At 44.6% G+C, this 20,711-nt stretch overlaps 1 protein-coding gene across 1 annotated transcript in view; it reads left to right on the top strand.

The window, feature by feature from the left end:
* The window catches only part of PIK3AP1 (phosphoinositide-3-kinase adaptor protein 1), a gene marked incomplete at both ends in the record, with an annotated part of 109,989 nt that overhangs the window by 54,384 nt on the left and 34,894 nt on the right, over positions 1 to 20,711 (top strand). Inside the window, 3 exons of the mRNA XM_079701957.1 lie at positions 41 to 173; positions 2,407 to 2,603; positions 5,262 to 5,451. Coding sequence (XP_079558083.1) covers positions 41 to 173; positions 2,407 to 2,603; positions 5,262 to 5,451 — 520 coding nt within the window. The remainder of the gene's footprint in view (positions 1 to 40; positions 174 to 2,406; positions 2,604 to 5,261; positions 5,452 to 20,711) is intronic.

The raw sequence follows: 20,711 nt of genomic DNA, 5'->3' as shown, positions 1-20,711 counted from the left end.
GCTGGATTTAAAATCTGACCATCTTCACTTTTGCATTTAGGCCTTTAAAATTGTGCCCTACAACACAGAGACCCTTGATAAACTGCTAACAGAGTCCCTAAAGAACAACATCCCTGCAAGTGGGCTGCACCTCTTTGGAATCAGCCAGCTGGAAGAAGAAGATATGATGACAAGTAAGTCAACAGTCAAACCTCAGGAAACCAGCAGTGGGTTGATTCCAGTTTGTCGGTTTCAGTGTGCAGTCAGCCCGTGCTCATGTTTTCTGCTGGGTCCTGCTCTACAGCTCATCCTCTGAGAAGCAGTCATTCTTCTCTGGCTAGCCCGGGATTCTTCCAAATTGTAAATCTGAATATGTCATCCCCTTACTAAAAACCCTTTGTGTTTCCCACTTGTCTTCTAGATAAAGTCCAAACTCCTCAACCTTTATACAAGGCCTTCCCAAGGGGCTCCTGCTGCATTTCTGCTCTCACCTCTCTCTACTCTCTCCCTTGGCTTCTGTGCTCTGCTCTGTGGAAGGTATGAACTTCTTTTACCTAATGAAAATTCCGCCCTGCCTCTTGCCACCTCGACCCATGGGAACGCAGTTTCTTCCTCCCCTCATCCTGCAGCACTTCCTCGGGTAGGTTCCATCTACCTACTGCAGCTCCCCTAGCATGTTGGGTTCTTGTACACTTCAGCTGTGTCTGTCTTTTTTGCTAGTCTGTCAGCTGGATGACGACAGGGACAGTGCCTGGTGGCTCACTGTAGGCTCAAAACAAATATTTGTTTGATGAGGGAGGAGCAGTCTCGTGGGCATATGTGACATGCCGGGAGCTGGGAGAAACACTTGCATGGGGATGATGCCTGGCGCGCCTGGTATGGTTCTTTTGTAGACACCACTCTTCCTTCACATCTCAGCTGCACTACACAGATGAGACCCAAGCCCCTGGTTACCCAGTGCCTGCGTTCCATCTTTCCACAGCCTCCGAGAACCATAAGGATGAGGTTATATTACCTTCATGTCCTTCTCCTGGGCGCATTCTCTTGTTGCCTCTCTCCATTTTCCTACTGTGGAATGTTCTTGCGTCACTTCCAACAGGTGTTAATATGCTCTATTCTTGAACTTGAGGCTCAGGAGGGAGTATTTCATAGTTTGACAATCATGGGGGATCCTGGGGACATTTTCAGACCTTCGTTCCATGGATCATATCCTGGTGAATAGGAAGCTGGGTTTGTCTTATTTAAAAAAATACATATGTGTGTGTGTGTGTGTGTGTGTGTGTGTGTGTGTGTGTGTGTATACACACACACATAAAATATATGTATATATACATCTATCTATCACTCGGGTTTAGAAATCAACTTTTATGAAAATTTTAAAAAAAGGTTTGTCCCCCAACTCCACAACACAAACACGTCTATTTCCTTGGTTGAGTTTAACTTGCCGTATCCAGATATTAGTAGGTGGAAGGTGTCATGGGGATCCAATGACTCTCAGAAGTACTTTGTTTCCCACAAATCAGAGGGTTAATGGGCATCCTGGGGTTCCCACGCATTAATACCATCATTCAAAACCTGTCCTAAACAAAGAGCTCATTGAAAACCATCTTGTTAATCCTTCCAGGTCCCTTTGAGATAGTCTGGAAATATTTTCTAGTTCAAAACTAAGGACCACAGAAAGGCTAAGTAACAGCCCCAGGATTACTTGGCATACTTTATGAAATTGGGTGTAAGAGCTAAGAAGGTGGATATATATATTTTTTTGGCTGCGCCACATGGCTTGCGGGATCTTAGTTCCCCGACCAGGGATCAAACCTGTGCCCTCGGCAGTGAAAACGCTGAGTTCTAACCACTGCACCGCCAGGGAAGTCCCAGGATTTCTTTCTTTTAATCAGCATAAAGCAATTGTTTTAAAGTGCTCTGAAATTTTAAGAGAACGTCAAAACATGATCCCTGTTGTACTTTGTGGCTGCTGCTTAAGCCCTTAGAACATCAGCACATTTTGGACTAGTATTATTTCTCAGGATTCTCCGATCCTTTTAAAGAAAGAAGGTAGGATATTAATGATTAGATTTGCTAATTAATTGATATATCATTTCTTCTGTCATCTTCAGTGGTGCCACAGAGGAAGCTGTTAGATGTTAGGTCAAACAACCAAGAAGTAATGATTGAGCACCTGCTAGGCTTCTAGCTTCATCTCCATGAGCAAGGTGCCCCGTGCCTTCCTTTCTTTTTTTTTTTTTTTTTTTTAATCTTTTGACCATGCCGTGCAGCAAGTGGGATCTTAGTTCCCTGACCAGGGATCAAACCCATGACCCCTGCAGTGGAAGTGCAGAGTCTTAACCACTGGACCTCCAGGGAAGTCACCCCACCACCCCATGCCTTCCTTTTTATCTGACCATTAAGTTTTCCTTGACAATTTTTCAGATCAGAGGGATGAAGAGCTGCCCACTTTGTTGCACTTTGCTGCCAAGTATGGACTGAAGAACCTCACTGCCTTGTTGCTCACCTGCCCAGGAGCCCTACAGGCCTATAGTGTGGCCAACAAGCATGGCCACTACCCCAACACCATTGCTGAGAAGCACGGCTTCCGGGACCTGCGGCAGTTCATCGACGAGTATGTGGTAAGGTCAAGGCAGGAGAGGCTCTAGGATTGGAAATGTACCATGTGGTTCCAGGGCTGCCTTTTCACTAAAGACCTGGGTGGATTTCATCTCTAGCATGTTCTCACGTGCCTCTTCTGGCAGGGCCAGTATGCGTGGGCTTAAGAGATGAGTTCTGGAGTCACATGGATCTGGATCCAAGTTCCTCACCAATACTTGTCAGCATGTGCCTTTGGGCAAATCATGTATCTGTCCTCTGTCTCTCTCAGTTTCGTGATATGCGGAGAAAGTTTATAATAATTCTACCCTTAGGGTTGTTTTGAGAATAAGAAGAAATAATATGTGTAAAGCACTGAGATCCACCCTTGAAGAATTTACAGAGCGTTGATAGAGTGAATCTGCTGAAGGTAGATGCTGATCCCTCTTTCTCAATCACCTCCCCCTCGACCTCCAAGGTACTTGGCAGGATGCCCCCCGCTCCCTTGCCCACCGTCAGGCCCAGGTGAACTGTTAGGCTTGGTTCCTTCCTTAGCAGAGACCACAGTAAAGCTCTGCACCTGAGGCTTCAGGGAGGCCAACCGTGAGGTCCCACCTTCTGCTGACAACCTCTCTCTCTTTCTGAGCCCCTGCCCGTCTTAAGGTTTATCTGCTTCCCTGGTTTTGGACCCACAGATCCTCCTTGATCACTGACTTCTGGGTCTGTCTTTAAGTGTAGTCTCATCCCATGCCTAGGCCTTGTTCCATGCCCCAGTATTGCTTCCATTGTTTTGGAGGCAGCTGCCCTTCCTGTCTCGACCCTTTTCTGGTTTTCCTCCATTTTCACAATTCACAGCAGTGACGTGGGAATAGCTCATCCTCTCACATGGGGCTGTGACCTGAAAAGGAACAATTAACACGACCTCCAGACAGCAGTGAGCCTGACACCTCCGCAGAAACTTAGCTTTCTGCTCTGTGCTTGACAATCTACAAGGCAACGACTCACTGAGACATACAGAGGAGGCCTCCCAAAATTTAGGGGGTGATTAAATGTATTGAATAAACAGAATAGCATGAGTGCCTGTTTGGGGCATCATTGACTTAAATGAGTCTAAAAGGTACTTACAGTCCAGGAGTGTTTACTTCAGTTTACTTTGGAGTCACAAATGTGTAAACTGCAGTGTTTCATTTCCCTGCCAATAGTTTTTATTAAGAACATACTGTATTCATATTAATCACTACGATCTATTGAATTTAGTTGATTGGCAAATGCATTATCTCCTTTAATCCTCACCACAGTCCTTTGAGGTTGACAGTATTGTCCTCTGTCTTCAACAAAGGAGGAAAAGGGCCTAGAAAGGCCGAGTCATTGTGCCAAGGGTCCCACGCTAGTCAGGGTGGAGGTAGGATTTGAACCTAGCTGATGGTAAAGCTGGGGAGCATTATCCTACTTTCTGTCACAGGGACGTGGAAAGATGCACTTCTAGTTTGCACTGAAGTTAATCTGGTTCACATTTGTCCTATCATCTTTGTTTTCTAACTACAATCACTTCAACTGATGCATCTCCAGCACTGCCCCCAAAAGGCTGCTGCTCTGTGTTGTTCATGACCTCTAAGAACCGTCCCATTTCCTCTTTCCACCATATCAGAACCAAATGCCAGACCTTGAGTCTCCAACACTCCACAGCTGTCACCTGGTCCACTCCTTGGGGCTCATCAGGAAACCAACACAGAGTGTCAGATAGCAGATTAGCTCTCTTGGGGTAGTGATGATGAAAATGAGGATTTCTGTGGGTTGATGCTGAAATAAGGATTGTGAAACACCACAGTTTCTTACGAGGAAAAGTTGTGCAGGGGTTTCAGAGAAGCCACCTCTCTGGCTTCACAACCACCTGGAGGCAAAATGACAAAGGGGGCCTCTCTGACTTCAGGGCATTTCACCCAAGACCGTCTCTCCTCTTGGGCACAGGATGTAAAACTGAGGCGGGCACTTTGGAGCAGTGTGCTGTCAGGCACTTTGAAGCAGCCTAATGGAAGGAACAGGAAGGAACTAGTGGACCAAGTCCCCAAGGGACTTCTGACTACACACAAGCGCAAGAGCACCTTGGCTGCAGCCCTGTTTAGCCCATTTGAATTTCCATTTGGCTAATCAGCAAGGGTTATACCTTTGTGTGCCATTTGTTGCCATTTGAGGAACCACTAGGGTATAGTAGAAAGGTCAGAAGCCAGGATTGCAGACCCATGAATAAGGCACTAGATTTTTCTGAGCTTTGGTTTTCACATCTTTTGACCAGGGAACAGGAGACACTCTCAAGCAGTGGTGGAAAGGATGCCATGAGATAATGTATAGGCACATCCATAGCACTGTCCCTGACACGTAATAGGTACCCACGAGAAAGTTTTAAATTTGTATCCTCTGGGCACTGGACATTTAACGGGTGTCTCCTCTGAGTGCATAACTCTGTTCTTAGTGTTGGAGGAAGATACAAAGGTTAAAACAAAGAACATAAAACAAAGAAAAAGACTTGGAGCCTGGCCTCAAGGGGCTTTCAGTGTGGTGGGAAATACAGACATGCGCACATAATTGCAACCCTGATGCGTGTGAGGCTTTACTTTGCTGTCACAAGCCCACTCGAGGGCCTGACTCTACCCAGAGAGCCCGGCTGTGTCAGTGTGCCTGTGGGGTCCCACCTTCTCTTTCAGGAAACTGTGGACATGCTGAAGAGTCACATTAAAGAGGAACTGATGCAAGGTGAGGAGGCTGACTCTGTGTATGAGTCCATGGCCCACCTTTCCACAGACCTGCTCATGAAGTGCTCCCTCAACCCCGGCTGTGACGAGGAGCTGTATGAGTCCATGGCGGCCTTTGTCCCAGCTGCCACCGAGGACCTCTGTAAGTAGCACAGCGTAGTTCTGCTTCCATCTTTCTGCTGAGAAATGCGTTTTTTCTTTCTGCTGTGTCTGGGGAAATTCCCTTGCTTACCCCCTGCCCTACTCCGCAGTGATGAAGATCCCATTTTACACAAAGTGAGACAGGTCATCATGTGCTGTGACAAGCAGAATCGTTCTCCACACTTCCTCTGCTATGACTGCTGTGTGACTGGAAAGTTTAAGCAAGGGCCTGGAAGTCAGAGTCGATGAAGGCTTTGTGCCTTGTGATCCAGAAGCGAAATCAGTGGCTTTTGACTCCGTCAGTTCCAACGGGCCCTTTTTTTTTTTTTTTTTTTTTTTTGCAGTACGCGGCCTCTCACTGCTGTGGCCTCTCCCGCTGCGGAGCGCAGGCTCAGTGGCCATGGCTCACGGGCCCAGCCACTCCGCAGCATGTGGCATCTTCCCGGACCGGGGCACGAACCCGTGTCCCCTCCATTGGCAGGCGGACTCTCAACCACTGCACCATCAGGGAAGCCCCAACGGGCCCTTTTTATAGCAAACATTTTGTAATGCCCCCACTACTACCCTGACATGAGATACATATACTATAACCTACCTACATATGAAATTTTTAGAAATCAAATATAAGTCCCAATTGAAATATAGAAGAGAACTCATAGGAGAGGAAATTCTCAGATGTGCCTCCATACAAGGACATAGTGCATTAGTCAGTTGCAGTCACCTACGCTCAGAATCACTGCCAAAGTCACAGCCTCAAGTGCTGACTGACATGTTTATTGTATCAGTGACTTGGATACCGCCAGCAGCGCTGGCATCAATGCCTGGATTTTCCTAAATGGTGAATGATTCCTCACATTCTCTTCTCCATTTTCATGGTAATTGAATTCCTGGAAAATTTGGTGTATATCAAAACCATGCAAAAATACAAGTTGTATTTCATAAATGAAGCAGTTTAGCTTCTAGGCTCAGAAAATTATAAGCAGGTTTTTTTTTGATAACCTGATTTTACTGGATTAATATATAATAAACTTATTTCCAAAATATCATATCTCCAGGATATGATTTTTTTTGTAAATTGCTTAACAAATTTTGCCCATTTTTGTTTATCTTAATTCTTTTTAATAGCAAAAATAATACATTCTTCCAAAAATTGGAAACAAAAAAAAATGTATAACCGAGTTATTAAAAGTTCATGACTCCACTCAACCAACCTATATAGCACTTGTAATAGTTTGGTGGGGATTTTTGCCCATATTTTTCCTTATACCTGCTGATATTAAATTTAAAAATATACACATATACATATACATATAAACAGATATGTACAAATATACACATATGTATAAATATGTATCATAAGCAGTTATTTTTTTAACCCATATGTCTATCTAGTGAAATATTTAAAAGTCATGAGGGACACAAAACAAGGCTGTTCCCACAATGAAGGTTGTCTAGCATCTTTCTCCCTTCTGCTAAATGCCAGTAGTGTCCCTGCATCATGGTGACAACCCAAAATACCCTCATAGATTTTCCAAACACCCTCTAGAGGGCAGTGCCACTCCCCTTGAGAACCACTGGTCTAAATAAACATTGGCTTTCGATGCACATATCAGGGTTGAAGCAGGAGGACCACACAACCAGCCCTCTAAGGGTCTTCTTTATATGTTACCACCATTTGCTACGAGATGCTAAGAGCTCTGAAACACTGCCTACAACTTCTCCCTCCTTCCCTCTGGTCTAATTAATAGATTCAAGAAAGACAAGACACATACCTATCAACACATCCATCAGCTTTATTGACAGAGGAATTTCTGGAATGGGCTAGATTGAGTATTGCCAATTTTCAGCCTGAGGAGAAGACCGCGGGGACCTGGGCCCACAAGGAGTTGGGCCTGATTTCCCATCCATGAACGGAAAAGCAGGCATTAAGAGGGTGCTTTGGAGCAGGAAATGTGGGCGGGTCAGGGGGCCAGAGGTGAACCCTGACACCAGCAGAGCCTTTGACACTGCAACCCTAACACCTGGAAGATGTGGTCCAGTGGTTGTTAGGTGCCTGCTAGTCAGATTGGCTGCTCCTCTGGGGGAACAGAAGAAAGAGGAACAGAGCAGTGGAAGCTCTCTCTCAGCACCTGACTGGAAGGACTTGAGGTACTTGTGGAAGCTCTTCCTGAATCAGCTGTGACCCAGCAGGAAGGTGAGGAGAGAAGGCGTCATCCTCACCATCCACATCCTCCACCTCACTGAATCCTCAAAGCAACCATACAGGGATGCTTTTATTAACCTGCGCTCTACAAATGAGGAAACTGAGGCACAGAGAGGTTAAGCAACTCCGCCAAAGTCTCACAGCTAATAAGTGATAGAGTCCAGGTTTGAACCCAGGTCTCTCTGTCTTTAGGACCATATTCCTTATTCTGTGCCAGAAGTTTCCATCTAACACCACAAATTTTAGTCGTGGTTTCTTTTAGAAAAACCATCTAGCAGCTCCAGCCATGCCTCCTCTTTTTGCGGCCCAGATGTTAGCTCACAAAACAGCCTCTGGCGCCCCCTACCCTTGCACATCTGTCCATCTCTCCATGGACCCAACAAGCATTCTGGAGCATCTGTGTTTCTGCCACTTGCCGCTCCCACTCCTGGTTTTTGGTGAGACAATGGGGTGGAGGGAAGACACGGTCCTTTTCATTCTGGAACAGAGACTCATTCACAAAAGAACATTTGGAGAAAAACTAGTACCCCTCTGGGAAGCCAGAGACCATGCATCATCATTTCTGCCCTGTGTCCCTGCGGTGGGGCAGTTGAACAATTGAAGGATCCCGCACTTTACTGGCAGTTGGTTTAGTGTTGACAGAGAGCCTTAACACCTCTTATCCCTCTGGATGCTCCAACACAGGAAATCCCCCCACCACAGCAGTGCAAAGCTGTAGGGAATGCTAACAGCAGCCATCCCATTACTCCTGTCTGCTGGGCCTCTCACAGTGGGAGCGCTTAGCCTCTTCAGCACTTCCCAAGGCGGTGGAGTGCTATGGAGCTTGCCTGGTTTGTGGCCAGTTGGCATCTTGTAAAGTTCCGGGGGGGGTGGGTGTGTGTGGGGAATTCTGGTTGCCGTGGAGCTAGAAGGAGGCCAGCAACAGGCAGGCTGTAGAATTCTGCTGTCTGGGGAATGGGCAGAGGAAACCCACTGCGGTTTTCACTCGCCAGATCATGTAAACTCTGAATTTTCTGAATCTAGATATGATTTGTGTTTCTGTCTCTGTGGTTTAATCTTGAGAATGACCACTTACCTACTGGCCCAGAAGCAGCAGCAACTTGTACCTGGGGAGGAACCATTCATCTTACTACCAGTGACTCTCTGGGGGAGAAGGCAGTTTAGGTCATAAATAAGACTGATAAATCTAAGATGCATATTTGTAACGCCAGCCAGCACAGTCATCTTCTGGCCCTTTCAAGTCAACACACTGCTTTCATCTCTGTGATCTCATCTGAGCGTCCTGGGGCTTGGTGGATAAAGTTATCTTCATTTTATAGAGGAGATCGCTAAGGCTCCAAGATTTAGTAACTTACTTAAGTCTAATCGAGGGAGAACCAGGTCAGGAATCTGGGTCTGCGTAGTCCCAGGGGTCAAGTCTGTCAGCTGCCCACGGAGCTAGAGGACCCTCCTGGCCTGCCCTTCTTCTGGGGTCAGGACTTGCCAGCCCTGGGTCGGATACTTACAGGGGAGCTATTGCCTAAATCTGAATAGCGGAGGTTATCAGTGCCCCACCTTTGTTACCATTCAACCCTAGAGGCTGAAAATAGGAAGGAAACTAGGCCGTGTTTATTCACTAGCTGACTCGCTCACTCATTCATTCATTCACTCACAGGACAAACATTATGGAGTGCAGGCTCTATGCCATCTCCTTACCACAGCTTTGGAGGTCATCTGATTGTGTTGGGACAAAGCTGCCTCTTTCTGACTTGAGTTTTGGAAAGGGGATAGTAATGAGGTCCCCAAAGGGAATCCAAACAACCACTAAGTAGGAAGGTTGTTTGGGAAACTCCCAGTGTTGAATGAATTGGCTGGGCAGCAATGTTGGGTTCTGATCCTGAGATTTTATGATCCTTCCCCTGAACTTGCGTGCGTGGGTGCGGGTGCATACGCGTGCGCACACGCGTGCGCACACACACACACAGGCACATACACACTCCTCATTCCTCATACTGTCTTTAGTTTAGATATGCTGCCACCAGGTGGTAACTACGTCTTTGTTATCAGACTTTCAACTTCGCTCCCAATTCTCTTGAGCATTTTGTGTTCAAACGCCCACGGATTTTTTTTTTTTTTTTGCGGTACGTGGGCCTCTCACTGCCGTGGCCTCTCCCGTTGCGGAGCGCAGGCTCAGCGGCCATGGCTCACGGGACCAGCCGCTCCGCGGCATGTGGGGTCTTCCCGGACCGGGGCACTAACCCGCGTCCCCTGCATCGGCAGGCGGACTCTCAACCACTGCGCCACCAGGGAAGCCCCCGCCCACGGATTTAAACCATCATTTTCCGCACCGTACTATGTAAGAAATAAATGTTCTTAGGGTAAGGTTCTGCAAACACTAACTAAACATCACAGCACACCTCTCTTTGGGTATCTTCACTATCTCCTGATTTTTTTCTCATTTACTTCGTTTGCTTCTCTCCCTGCCTTCAGAGAATGATACGGTGGTCCTGGTGGTCCTTTGACTTAGGTAATACGTTTTGTGTGGAAAGCCTCACCCAGTGACTGGGCACTTTGATGAGGCTCTGGGTACTAAGGCCTCAGGAGCCATTTCTGGGAGGCCCTTGTCCAGCTGTTTCACAGGTAATCCGCTTGTGGATTTAGTGCTGCTTGACTATCTCAGAGGTTTGTCTTTCTGCACAGGAGAGAGGAGTAAAAGGAGAAAGATGCAATGTCTTGCTACTAGAGACTAAACTCACACGTATCACTCTAATCCATCCCAGAGGGCTGTTCTGCTTCTTGTGACTCTTGCGTTGAACGTTTCTTTTGCGCCCCTGCTCCCTCCACCTGGGTCTGTGGCTCAAGTTTGTGTGCAGTGGAGAGCCAACTTAGTCCCAGCTAACTTGCTGACTTCCCTTAGCAACCTCCTTGGTAACTGCCGTCTTTGTAACAGATCATCTCCAGCAGTGTTTTCTTTACTGGGGTTCTCTGGTTACCGTCTGTGTGAGCGGGGTCCCCTCTGAGCTGGGGGCATAACTGGGCCCAGTGAGCAGTCTCATAGCCCAACCATGTAAGGTCTGAGCCCACCTGAAGGACCATTTGTAAGTAAAATTAAGTTACTGGAACGTGCTGCCTTCCCCATCTGCACACTTGTCTCTCAAGAGTCTTCCTTCCTGCAGCTGCGGAGTCTCTGCCATCCTCTGCCATCTTGGGAAGACCCTGGCTAGTAGAGCCAAGAAGTGCCTTAGAGGCAGTGGGGCTGGGTGCAAGGCATGAGGTCTTACCAGCAAGGAACTCCCTCTGAGGCAGGGCTGGCTGTTCCTGTCTTGTCTGGGGCTGAAACTGACCTGGTGAAGCAGAGGGATCCTCAGGGCACTTCCTGACTTCTGTAGCTTTTCCCTCCTCTAGATGTACAAGAACTGTGTTGTGGAGATAGGCACTTAGTGAAAGCATGCTGGATTGAATGTTTTTAAATTAATAAGATAAAATCCTCACCATCAGCAGCGACCTCGCTCCCCTCTGCACCTGTACAGCTGTGGGTCACACCCTCCTCGGGGCATGGCATGCAGATCAGTTTGCACTCTGGTTACGTACACACTTCTCTGCTTACCTGCTCCTACTTCAGTTAGGAAGCGTGTATCATCCACAGGCTGTACACAACAGGTGCTCAATTATTTCTTGAATTTGAGAGTTACCAGAAAATAAGAAGTCATTCTAGATGTTGTGGTGTGGAATTGTTTGTTGATGTTCCAGTGCAAGGACTTCACTTCCCCGATAGGTGGTAGTGAGATATCTGTTAGATGTCCCCGAAGGTGGGACATCTTTGGCCGCTCCCAGCTGCCTTTTCTTTCTTGTCTCTATACATTTGCTTGTGCTCTTCCTGCTGCCTGAATTGCCCTTCTCTTTCCTCAGCCTGGGAAATGCCCACATTCCTTAACAAAGCCCAAAGATCTCCATATCCATGTATTCATTTGCTTATTACCCATTAGTTTGTCCATTCTCACATTCATTCATTCAACAACATTTATCGACCCCCTTGAGTGCTTAAGTCACTGTGCCAGGTGATGAGGAGTCAGTAAATAAGCTGGCATGATCCCTGCCTTCCAGAGCTTCCCTTCTAGCGGGAGAGTTGGATATTAAACAAAGGGACTGCATAACTGAATATATAACTACAAACTGTGACAGTACGATTGAGGAAAAAGACACGGTGCCCTCAAGAGGGCAGCTAGTAGAGAATGGATTGGGGGAGGGGTGCCTGTGACTTAGCAAGTCATAGTACCCACTACACCCGATCAGGAGCTCGTCCCGTGGACTCATTCCTGCAAGACAGAGGGCCTGTGTGCTTACCAGGAGCACCACACTAAGGTACTTTTTGTCTGCTAAGAAATCCACAAAACTTAGCATGCTGCTTCTCCTAACCCTTTCATGCTTAGCTTCTTTTTCAATGTCAATCACTCCTTAGCACCTTTACTTTCAGACTGTCATTTCTCCTCTCTCTGTCTCTGTTTCTCTGTCTCTGTTTCTGTCTCTGTCTCTCCCTTCCCCCAACTCCCTCTTTCTTTGTGTCTCATTGTCTCATTGTCTCTCTCCCTTTCTCTTCCTCTCCCCCCCCCAACCTCTGCATGTGTGTGACTATCTCTTTCTCTCTGTCCCTGTCTCTGCCTCTCTGTCTCTGCCTATCTCTCTCCTTCCCCTCACTTCTCCATGAGGGTATGGGAAGGTTGGACTTTCTTATTGACATGGTCAATCCAGCAGTCCATTCCACCTGTGTGCAAATGGAACCAATCGGGTTTCAGGTTTTCTTCACATGTTTTACCATGCTGATCCTTGTTCTAAGCCTCTTTTCTGGCCACAAAAGCACTTGCTGAAAAAAAAATTCTTTTGGCCTGCTTTCAGGGTTTGAGAGCCTTTCCAGAAGAATAGTCTCTCAGTATCTGACATTTTACTGTATTACATACTCAGATTAGGTTTTCTGTTAAATTAACAACACATAATCTGGATGGAGTTTCCACTGCAGCCGAGTGATCTAGATTTATGTCCCATGAGGAGTATCATATGAGCTTCTTTGAAAATTAGTTATTGCTCTTGACTCATTCCTTAATTACTTGCCTACCTGCCTTCTCTTCATCTGTTCAAGCTTCTTTCTTCCCAGGAATGGTTTCTTTGGGGTTGACTCCTTTGAAAAAGTATAGTGTAATGCTGCAGCTGCTTTTCCCAGAAGGAGACTGTGGCCCCAGAGTTTCCTTGTTATTGTTTTGGGGTTTTTTCCCAATGAAATGAAAGAACTTTGCACTTTTTCCTTAGACCAGCAGGTTTCAGCACATTTCAGTTTATCTAAGTGGTGAAGGTTAAATGCTTAGAATCTGAAGTACAAACCCTGAGCATCCAGGGACACAGGGATCTGTTGCTGTGCTTTTCTTTTCAAAATGTCCTTTGTCTGGAAACGGACTCCCTTCCCCTCCAGAATTTTCTATTTCAGTCGCTCATGTGTTACTGTGTGCCTGGGTTGTATGTACACATGGGTTGTCAAATTTACAGTTTGAGGGTTTTATCTCTCATTAACTCCAAACCACCAGGTACTTTTTCTTTTCTCTTCTTTATTATTACAAAAGTAGTATCTGCTACTACTAGGACTTACTGCCTAATATAGCTATGGCAAATAGTGTTTTAAAAGTAATTTCATGTGTCAGTGTCAGTTAGCTGGTGTTGAGTGCCTGGGGAGCTGTGTTGAGAAGGATTCTGAGGCCGCAAAGAGTGCTATGATTGAATAGGGATGTTTGCCTTGAGTACACAATAGGGACATGGAGGCCAATGTGTGTATCCACTGTTCCTGGTCTAATTCAAAGATACTTACGTTGAACTCAGTATAAAAATAATCATTTTATTTAAAATATAAATGGAAAGAAAAGTATTTTTCTTCATTTAAGGCAGTGCACCTACAGAGACTCAGTAGAGGCCTGTGCCCACATCAGGCCAGGGCTACTGAGTCCATATGTGGACATGACATGATGGACTTGCTTGAGTGCACCCTGGTCCCTGTGCCCACTCCCCTTGCCAGTCCCACATGGGAAGGAAATTCATGACAGGTTGACTGTGCTCACATTTGGTCTTACCTGTGGTAGGCAGAATAATGCCCCTGAACCTATGAATATGCTAGATTACATGGCAAAGGGGAATGAAAGTTGCAGATGGAATTAAGGTTGCTAATCAGCTGGCCTTAAAATAATGGGAATATCCTGGATTATCAGGGTGGGCACAGTATAATCACAAGGGTCCTTAAAAGTAGAAGAAAGATGGGAATTTCCTGGTGATCCACTGGTTAGGACTCAGCACTTTCACTGCGGTGGCCTGGGTTCAATCCCTGGCCCTGGTCGTGGCCAAAAAAAAACGTAAAGGAAGGAATCAGGTTAGACCAGAGATGGCACCATGAGAAGGACTCAGTTCAGCTGAGCTTTCTGTCCAACATTACTGGCTTTGAAGATGGAAGAAGAGGGCCTCATGCCGAGGAGTGCAGGGCCTCTAGAAGCTGGAAAGGGCAAGAAGACTGAACCTCCCCTAGATCTCCCAGAAAGGAATGCAGTCCAGCTGATACCTTGATTTAGCCCGGTGAGACCCATTTCAGACCTCTGAACTACAGAACTGGATGTTGTTTTAAGTCACTAAGTTTGTGGTAATTTGCTACAGCAACAATAGAAAGCTAATAAACTGTCTAGGTTGCCTCAATATAATGATAACCATTAATATTTAGTGCCTAGTACTGTTGCTAAACATTTTATAAGCATCGTCTCAATTGGTTCATACAGTCTTCCTATGAGGTAGGTACTGTTATCCATACCCACTTTACAGATGGAGATATGAAAGCTTAGTGATATCAAGTAACTTGTCCAAGGACACAGAGCTACTAAGAATCAGAGCCAGGGCTTGAACCCAGGTCTCCAGGATATCAAAGTCCACGCTGGTAATCACCACCTCTGATTGTGATCTTGACCTGCTTTAATAATAAAGATAATGGTAATAATAGTAATAATAGCAGCTAACGTTCATTTAGCACTTCCTGTGTGCTAGGCACTGTGCTTTGCATTTAATACTCATGACAAATCTATGAGATACGTACTATTATTAACACCATTTTACAGACATTATTGGCCAGTGTCCTGGACCTCTATTGCTTGCCTGGCCTTGACTGCTGCCTTTCTCTGACTTATGTTTGTAGCCCGAATGCAGACCATTCACTTGGCTCCAGCCCTTGTCAGGGCCTTTACGGCTGACTTCCAGGCCTTCTCATGTGTCTGCAGACCATCCTCCTCCTCCCTGTGCCCCTGCCTCCATCATGCTCTTCCAGCCAAGCCTCAGATCCTCTGGCTTTAGGCTCTGACCTTAAGATCAGCCTCTACCTGTGATCCCGGCAGTATGGGGTGGGGCCAGAAGGGATTGAAGAGCTGCTAGAATTTCCCCTTGGTGCTCATTGCTGAGCCTTCTAATAAAAAATGTGGTAAGCCTCAGGAAAGCACAAGGTAATGGGCATAGGGCCTCCAAGTCAGGTCTGGACTGCAGCGGCAGAGCCTTGGCCAAGGAGGAAAGAAGCATCCAGCTCTGTCCAGCCTGGACTTGGTGTTCAGGAGCCATGATCAAGACAATGCCTGGCAAGCCTTGTGTGTGAGTCAGGTTTCCACACATAATTCCATGGTGAAGAATTATCGTTTGTTATCATACAATGCCCCCGTGCTTTAAGTCTATTCAATATAAAAATATTGATTGGGTGTAATTCTTTACTAGGAAAGGTAATTTGAAAATATGTGTGGATATTCAGACGTTAGAATTAACCCATAAGCATTTATTACTCTGAAGGAGGAGACTTGAGTTTAAACAAATAAAGTTACTATTAAAAAGTATAAATTGAGTCCTCTTTTTAAAATTGTTCTCTACTTAGGACATTAGCGTGGGTGTAGAATTTAATAATAAAGATAACAGTAATAATAGCAGCTAACGTGCATTTAGCACTTCCTATGTGCTAAGCACTGTGCTTCTCATTTAATACTCATGACAAACCTATGATATATGTACTATTATTATCACCATTTTACAGACAGGAAAACAGATCCTGAGAGGATGTAAACAACTTGGCCCAAGATAACTGTGGGCAAAGAGTTAATGTAACAGCTCTCATTTCCCTTTCTGCAGGAGAATTTGACCTTTGTTGACTTCCACTCTGTTACCCTGGTAACCTGATAAAAGCCATATGTCAATTATGTCTCTAGGCAACATTGCCTATGATAAAAATGACCCCTAATTGGTGGTAAATTGCATCTGGAACTGAGAGGAGTTGTATGTAAACTATAAATACCTGAAAGGGACACCATACTTTGGGCTTCCCTGAGGGCAATGTCTCTGGAGGCCTCTTATGGGGACCCTGGAAGCTAATGCCTCAGGAGTTGCTAATAAACTCCGGAGTTGAGAAATGCTGCTCCCTTGAGACACCATGGCAGCTTCTCCACCTGCCTGATATGGATCTTGTCTCCTTGCGTGAGAGTTGCCAGACTGGTGTAAAGACTGCCCTCGATGAGGAAGGCCGCTTGGTACTGTCCTGCTGGTCTGTATCCTCCATCCTTCTGAGTAGACTGGCACCAGCATGGCCCACGGTCATCTTGCAAGCCCAGATGATCAGCTGGATCCAAAAAGCTGGATCTAAAAGTCAGTTGGACGGGTGGGTGTTGCAGTCCTACAGTCAGAAGTGGAAGAGTCAAAATTGGAAACTATGCATTCTGACCATAGTGCCCAAACCTCTCACCATCCTTCTAGGGTGCCTCAGGGAGGAGAAATAATTCTACTTATGTCTCAGGACTGATCTTTAGCAGATCCTAGTTTGTCTCCTTCCAAAATCATGCTCTTAACCACCAGTGAAAGCGTGACCGCAGAGTAAAAAGATTTGTTTGTCACAGGTGGCTCATTTAGCCCTGCCTTGTTCATCGTACCCAGAGGTGCGTGGCTCCCAGGAGTCCCTGGAAGGTGACTTGATAGTGTAGGTGGACCGGAAAGGGTCAGTGTAGGTCATTCCCAGGGCTTATGCTTCTTTAGTTTTGCTGTTGCATTTCTTCCTCTTCTTTTCTCATCTCTTTCCCTCCTACCTGTTCTTCTTCTTTAAAAAGAAAAAACTTTTTATTTTGAAATACTTTTAGATTTAGAGAAAAGTTGCAAAAATGCTACCCTTCCTGTATACCTTTCACCCAGATTTCCCTAATATCAACATCTTACCTAACCAGAGTACAGTTACTAAAGCCAAGAAATTAACATTGGTGCAATTCCACTAACTAACCTCCAGACCTTGTTCAAAATTCACTGGTTTTCCCCCTAATGTTCTTTTTCTGTTCGTAGATAGGACTAGATGCTGAACCTAGATAGGATCCTGCAGTGCATGCTGTTATTCTCCTTAGTCTCCTCCAGTGTGTAACAGTTCCTCAGTCTTTCCTCATCTTGACATTCTGGAAGAACACCAATCAGTTTTTTTGTAGCATGCCCTTTAGTTTGTATTTGTCAGATGTCAGATCCTAGGCCTTTGGATTTGTCAGATACTTTCTGTGATTGGACTGAGGTTATAAATTCTGGACAACAATGCCATAACAATGATGTTGCCTCCTCCTCAGTGCGTTGTAGCAAAGGATCGTGATATTGACATGTCATTTACTGGTGCTCATTCTTTTTTCCTCTCTTTTCTTTTTAAAATTCTTTCTTTAACCCACATAAAATTCAGCACATTACGATGGGGTCATAGTACCAGGCACAGAAGCCCGCATCCTTATTACGGAAGTGTGCCAGGTCCAGCCAGGGCTGCTCTTGCTGTTTCCATTTTTCGTCTACATTTTGTTTTTCCAACACTCTTTGTAGCTCCTTCAATTTTGCAGCTACATCTCAGATGTGGAAATCAGTTGTCTCAAACTGAACTTTGTGAGTGAAGTAGCTAGGCCGTGTGTGTCTCTTTTACCACTGTCAGTGGGGGTGGCCGATTGTGTGTGTGAGGTTTGCGCTCTGGTGTTGCCAGCCTGGGAGATCTGGTTATTGGTGATTGAAACTGTCCTGACGCTGCTCTGCCCTCACCAGGTTCTTAGAGATGCTGGAGCCTGAGGGGGCTGTGGTTTCCTGGAGGATGTAGCACTGGGCATGACAGAGCCCAACGATAGGCCCACAAGACTTCTCCCTCCCCTCATCTCTAGGGGTGTCTGATGCAAGCAAGTCTTTCCTTCGGGGGCTTTTCCTCTGTGTTTTATTGTTGTGTGAATGAAGAGTTTCAAAAGTTGGCTGGGTCAGGGTCAGGCAGCTAAGGGGTGAGGGACTGTAGGGGTAGGAGTCAGGAGGGTAGAGGAGGGTCCTGCTCCCAGTAAGGCACACCTGTAGGATATGTCTTTCTTCCCAATTTTCTAACTCCATGAGAAACATGTCCCATAAAACCACAATTAAGCAATTTAAATAGAAATCTCAAATAAGTGTCGTTTTTCTGGTCTTGAATTTTTAAGGAATGAATTGTGAGTTCTTAGAATTTTTTTTTAAATATTTATTTATTTTGGCTGTGCCGGGTCTTAGTTACGGCATGTGGGATCTTTAGTTGCAGCATGTGGACTTCTTAGTTGCGGCATGCATGTGAGATCTAGTTCCCTGACCAGGGATCAAACCCGGGCCCTCTGCATTGGGAGCTCAGAGTCTTACCCACTGGACCACCAGGGAAGTCCCAGAAATTTATTTTTAAAATTAAAACACATATAAGTGTGTTTCAGGATCAGTACAGTCACCCTAATCTCTCTACGGTTTACTTCATAGAATTCAGTGTTGACAAGAGAAGTTCACTGAATTAACAGTTTACTCATTTGGAATCACAGGGCTCTGGACCAGAGGGTATCAAGGTACATTATATTCAATGTAATGTCTCCACTACACACATTTCAAGAAACATTAAACTGAAAAGGTAAAAAAGGAGAATTGCTTTATCTTCCCTTTTTTTGGATAATATTTAAAGTAATGAAAACATGATCAGAGCTCTGCATTTCTTTCCTTTATTTTTTCAATAGGATAGAAAAACTAGAATATAAAAAGATGAACAGTGAAAAAAACCTTTTTCCAGTCCTGTCTGTCATCTTTCTAGTTCCCAGGAAACCATTGATCTTAATTTCTTATATCTCCTTCCAGAGTTTCTTTTTTGCATATACAAGAAAATACAAAAATAGAATCTTATTTTCCCCTTTTGGGGGCAAAAGGTAGCATATTAATTTTCAAAAATGTTGTATTTCTTGAAGATTCTGATTCATCAAGAATATGTATTTTTTTTCTCGTCTCAGATCTTTTTTTTTTTTAAATTACATATTATAGCCCCCTATGAACCCCCTCTGGAACCTGATTGTCCTCCCTCCCTCCCAGAGGTAACCACTACCATGAACTCAACATTTATCCTTTCCAGCATTTCAGCATGTTTTCATATGTTTACTAGATATTTATGAATTCATAAACTACATGTAGTATCATTTTATAGACCTTAAAACTTTATATAAACTACTTTATATACTGAAAACTACTTTATATAAAATACTTTATATACTGCAAAAACCAGTCTGCAACTGTTTCACTCAACATTGTGTTTTGTTTTGTTTTGTTTTATGGTCACAAAATTTATATTTAGATTATTAAAAGATTGTCAAAGTTTGAAACAAGGTCAGGTAAGAGCTATGCTATGTAATAATGTAATATCTGGTCACTGGAAAGTTTAAAAATCAGTATGGACTTCCCTGGTGGCGCGGTGGTTAAGAATCTGCCTGCCAATGCAGGGGACACAGGTTCGATCCCTGGTCCAGGAAGATCCCACATGCTGCAGAACAGCTAAGCCCGTGTGCCACAACTACTGACCCTGCACTCTAGAGCCTGCGAGCCAACACTACTGAAGCCCGCGCACCTAGAGCCCGTGCTCCGCAACAAGAGAAGCCACCGCGATGAGAAGCCTGCGCACCGCAACGAAGAATAGCCCCCACTTGCCGCAACTTAGAGAAAGCCCGCGCGCAGCAAGGAAGACCCAGTGCAGCCAAAAATAAATACATAAATAAATTAATTAATTTAAAAAAAAGCAGTATGTTTTATAATTTAAAAATCAGTAATCTGGTAATTGACAGGTGAGCTATAATTTTTTTTAATAACCTGAAATTATTTTTGCTTTGGGAATCTAATTGTACATACTTACAGACCTACTTGAGAATGGACTTGAGGATATGGGGAGGGGGAAGGGTAAGCTGTGACAAAGCGAAAGAGAGGCATGGACATATATACACTACCAAACGTAAGGTAGATAGATAGTGGGAAGCAGCCGCAGAGCACAGGGAGATCAGCTCGGTGCTTTGTGACCGCCTGGAGGGGTGGGATGGGGAGGGTGGGAGGGAGGGAGATGCAAGAGGGAAGGGATGTGGGAACAGATGTATATGTATGACTGATTCACTTTGTTATAAAGCAGAAACTAATAAAAAAAAATTTTTTTAATGTGATAGTAAAAATTAATAAAGACTATTTTTCTCCTTAAAAAAATAATTTTACATACTTGATCATAATTACCTAGGCCTTTAAAAAAAGTGCTGATAGGGTTTTTCTCATATATGAATGCAACAGAAGCCACTATGGATAATTTGGAAGACAAAGAAAAGTGTAAAATAGAAAATAAAATGTCTATGGTCTGAAATGTCCATGACCTATCCATACTACTTCAGAAATAGCCACTATACACATTTTGAGGTATTTCCTTCCAGGCTTTTTTTCTATGTACATACCGATATTTTGTTTCAAAACTAGGATTATGTCATGTGAAGTTCATTATCCTTAACATAACTTTATGACCATGACCTCTTTTCAATTAATATTCTTGGAAAATGTGATATAAATATAAATATTTTATACAAATTCACCAGACTGTATTTAACTGGTCCCCAAATATCAAAGTAGTAGGAACAGTATATCTGTGTATACTGATTAAATTCACATGATTTTTTTTCTCAACGTATACTATTCAACTTCAAACTACATATTTTGCCTAAGCAAACAAGTCCCCAGTAACTGTGTGA

The sequence above is a fragment of the Hyperoodon ampullatus genome (genome assembly GCF_949752795.1).
Source record: "Hyperoodon ampullatus genome assembly, chromosome: 1".
Taxonomy (NCBI): domain Eukaryota; kingdom Metazoa; phylum Chordata; class Mammalia; order Artiodactyla; family Ziphiidae; genus Hyperoodon; species Hyperoodon ampullatus.
Note: the sequence above shows the minus strand (reverse complement) of the source record. Positions and strands in the feature narration are given on the sequence as shown.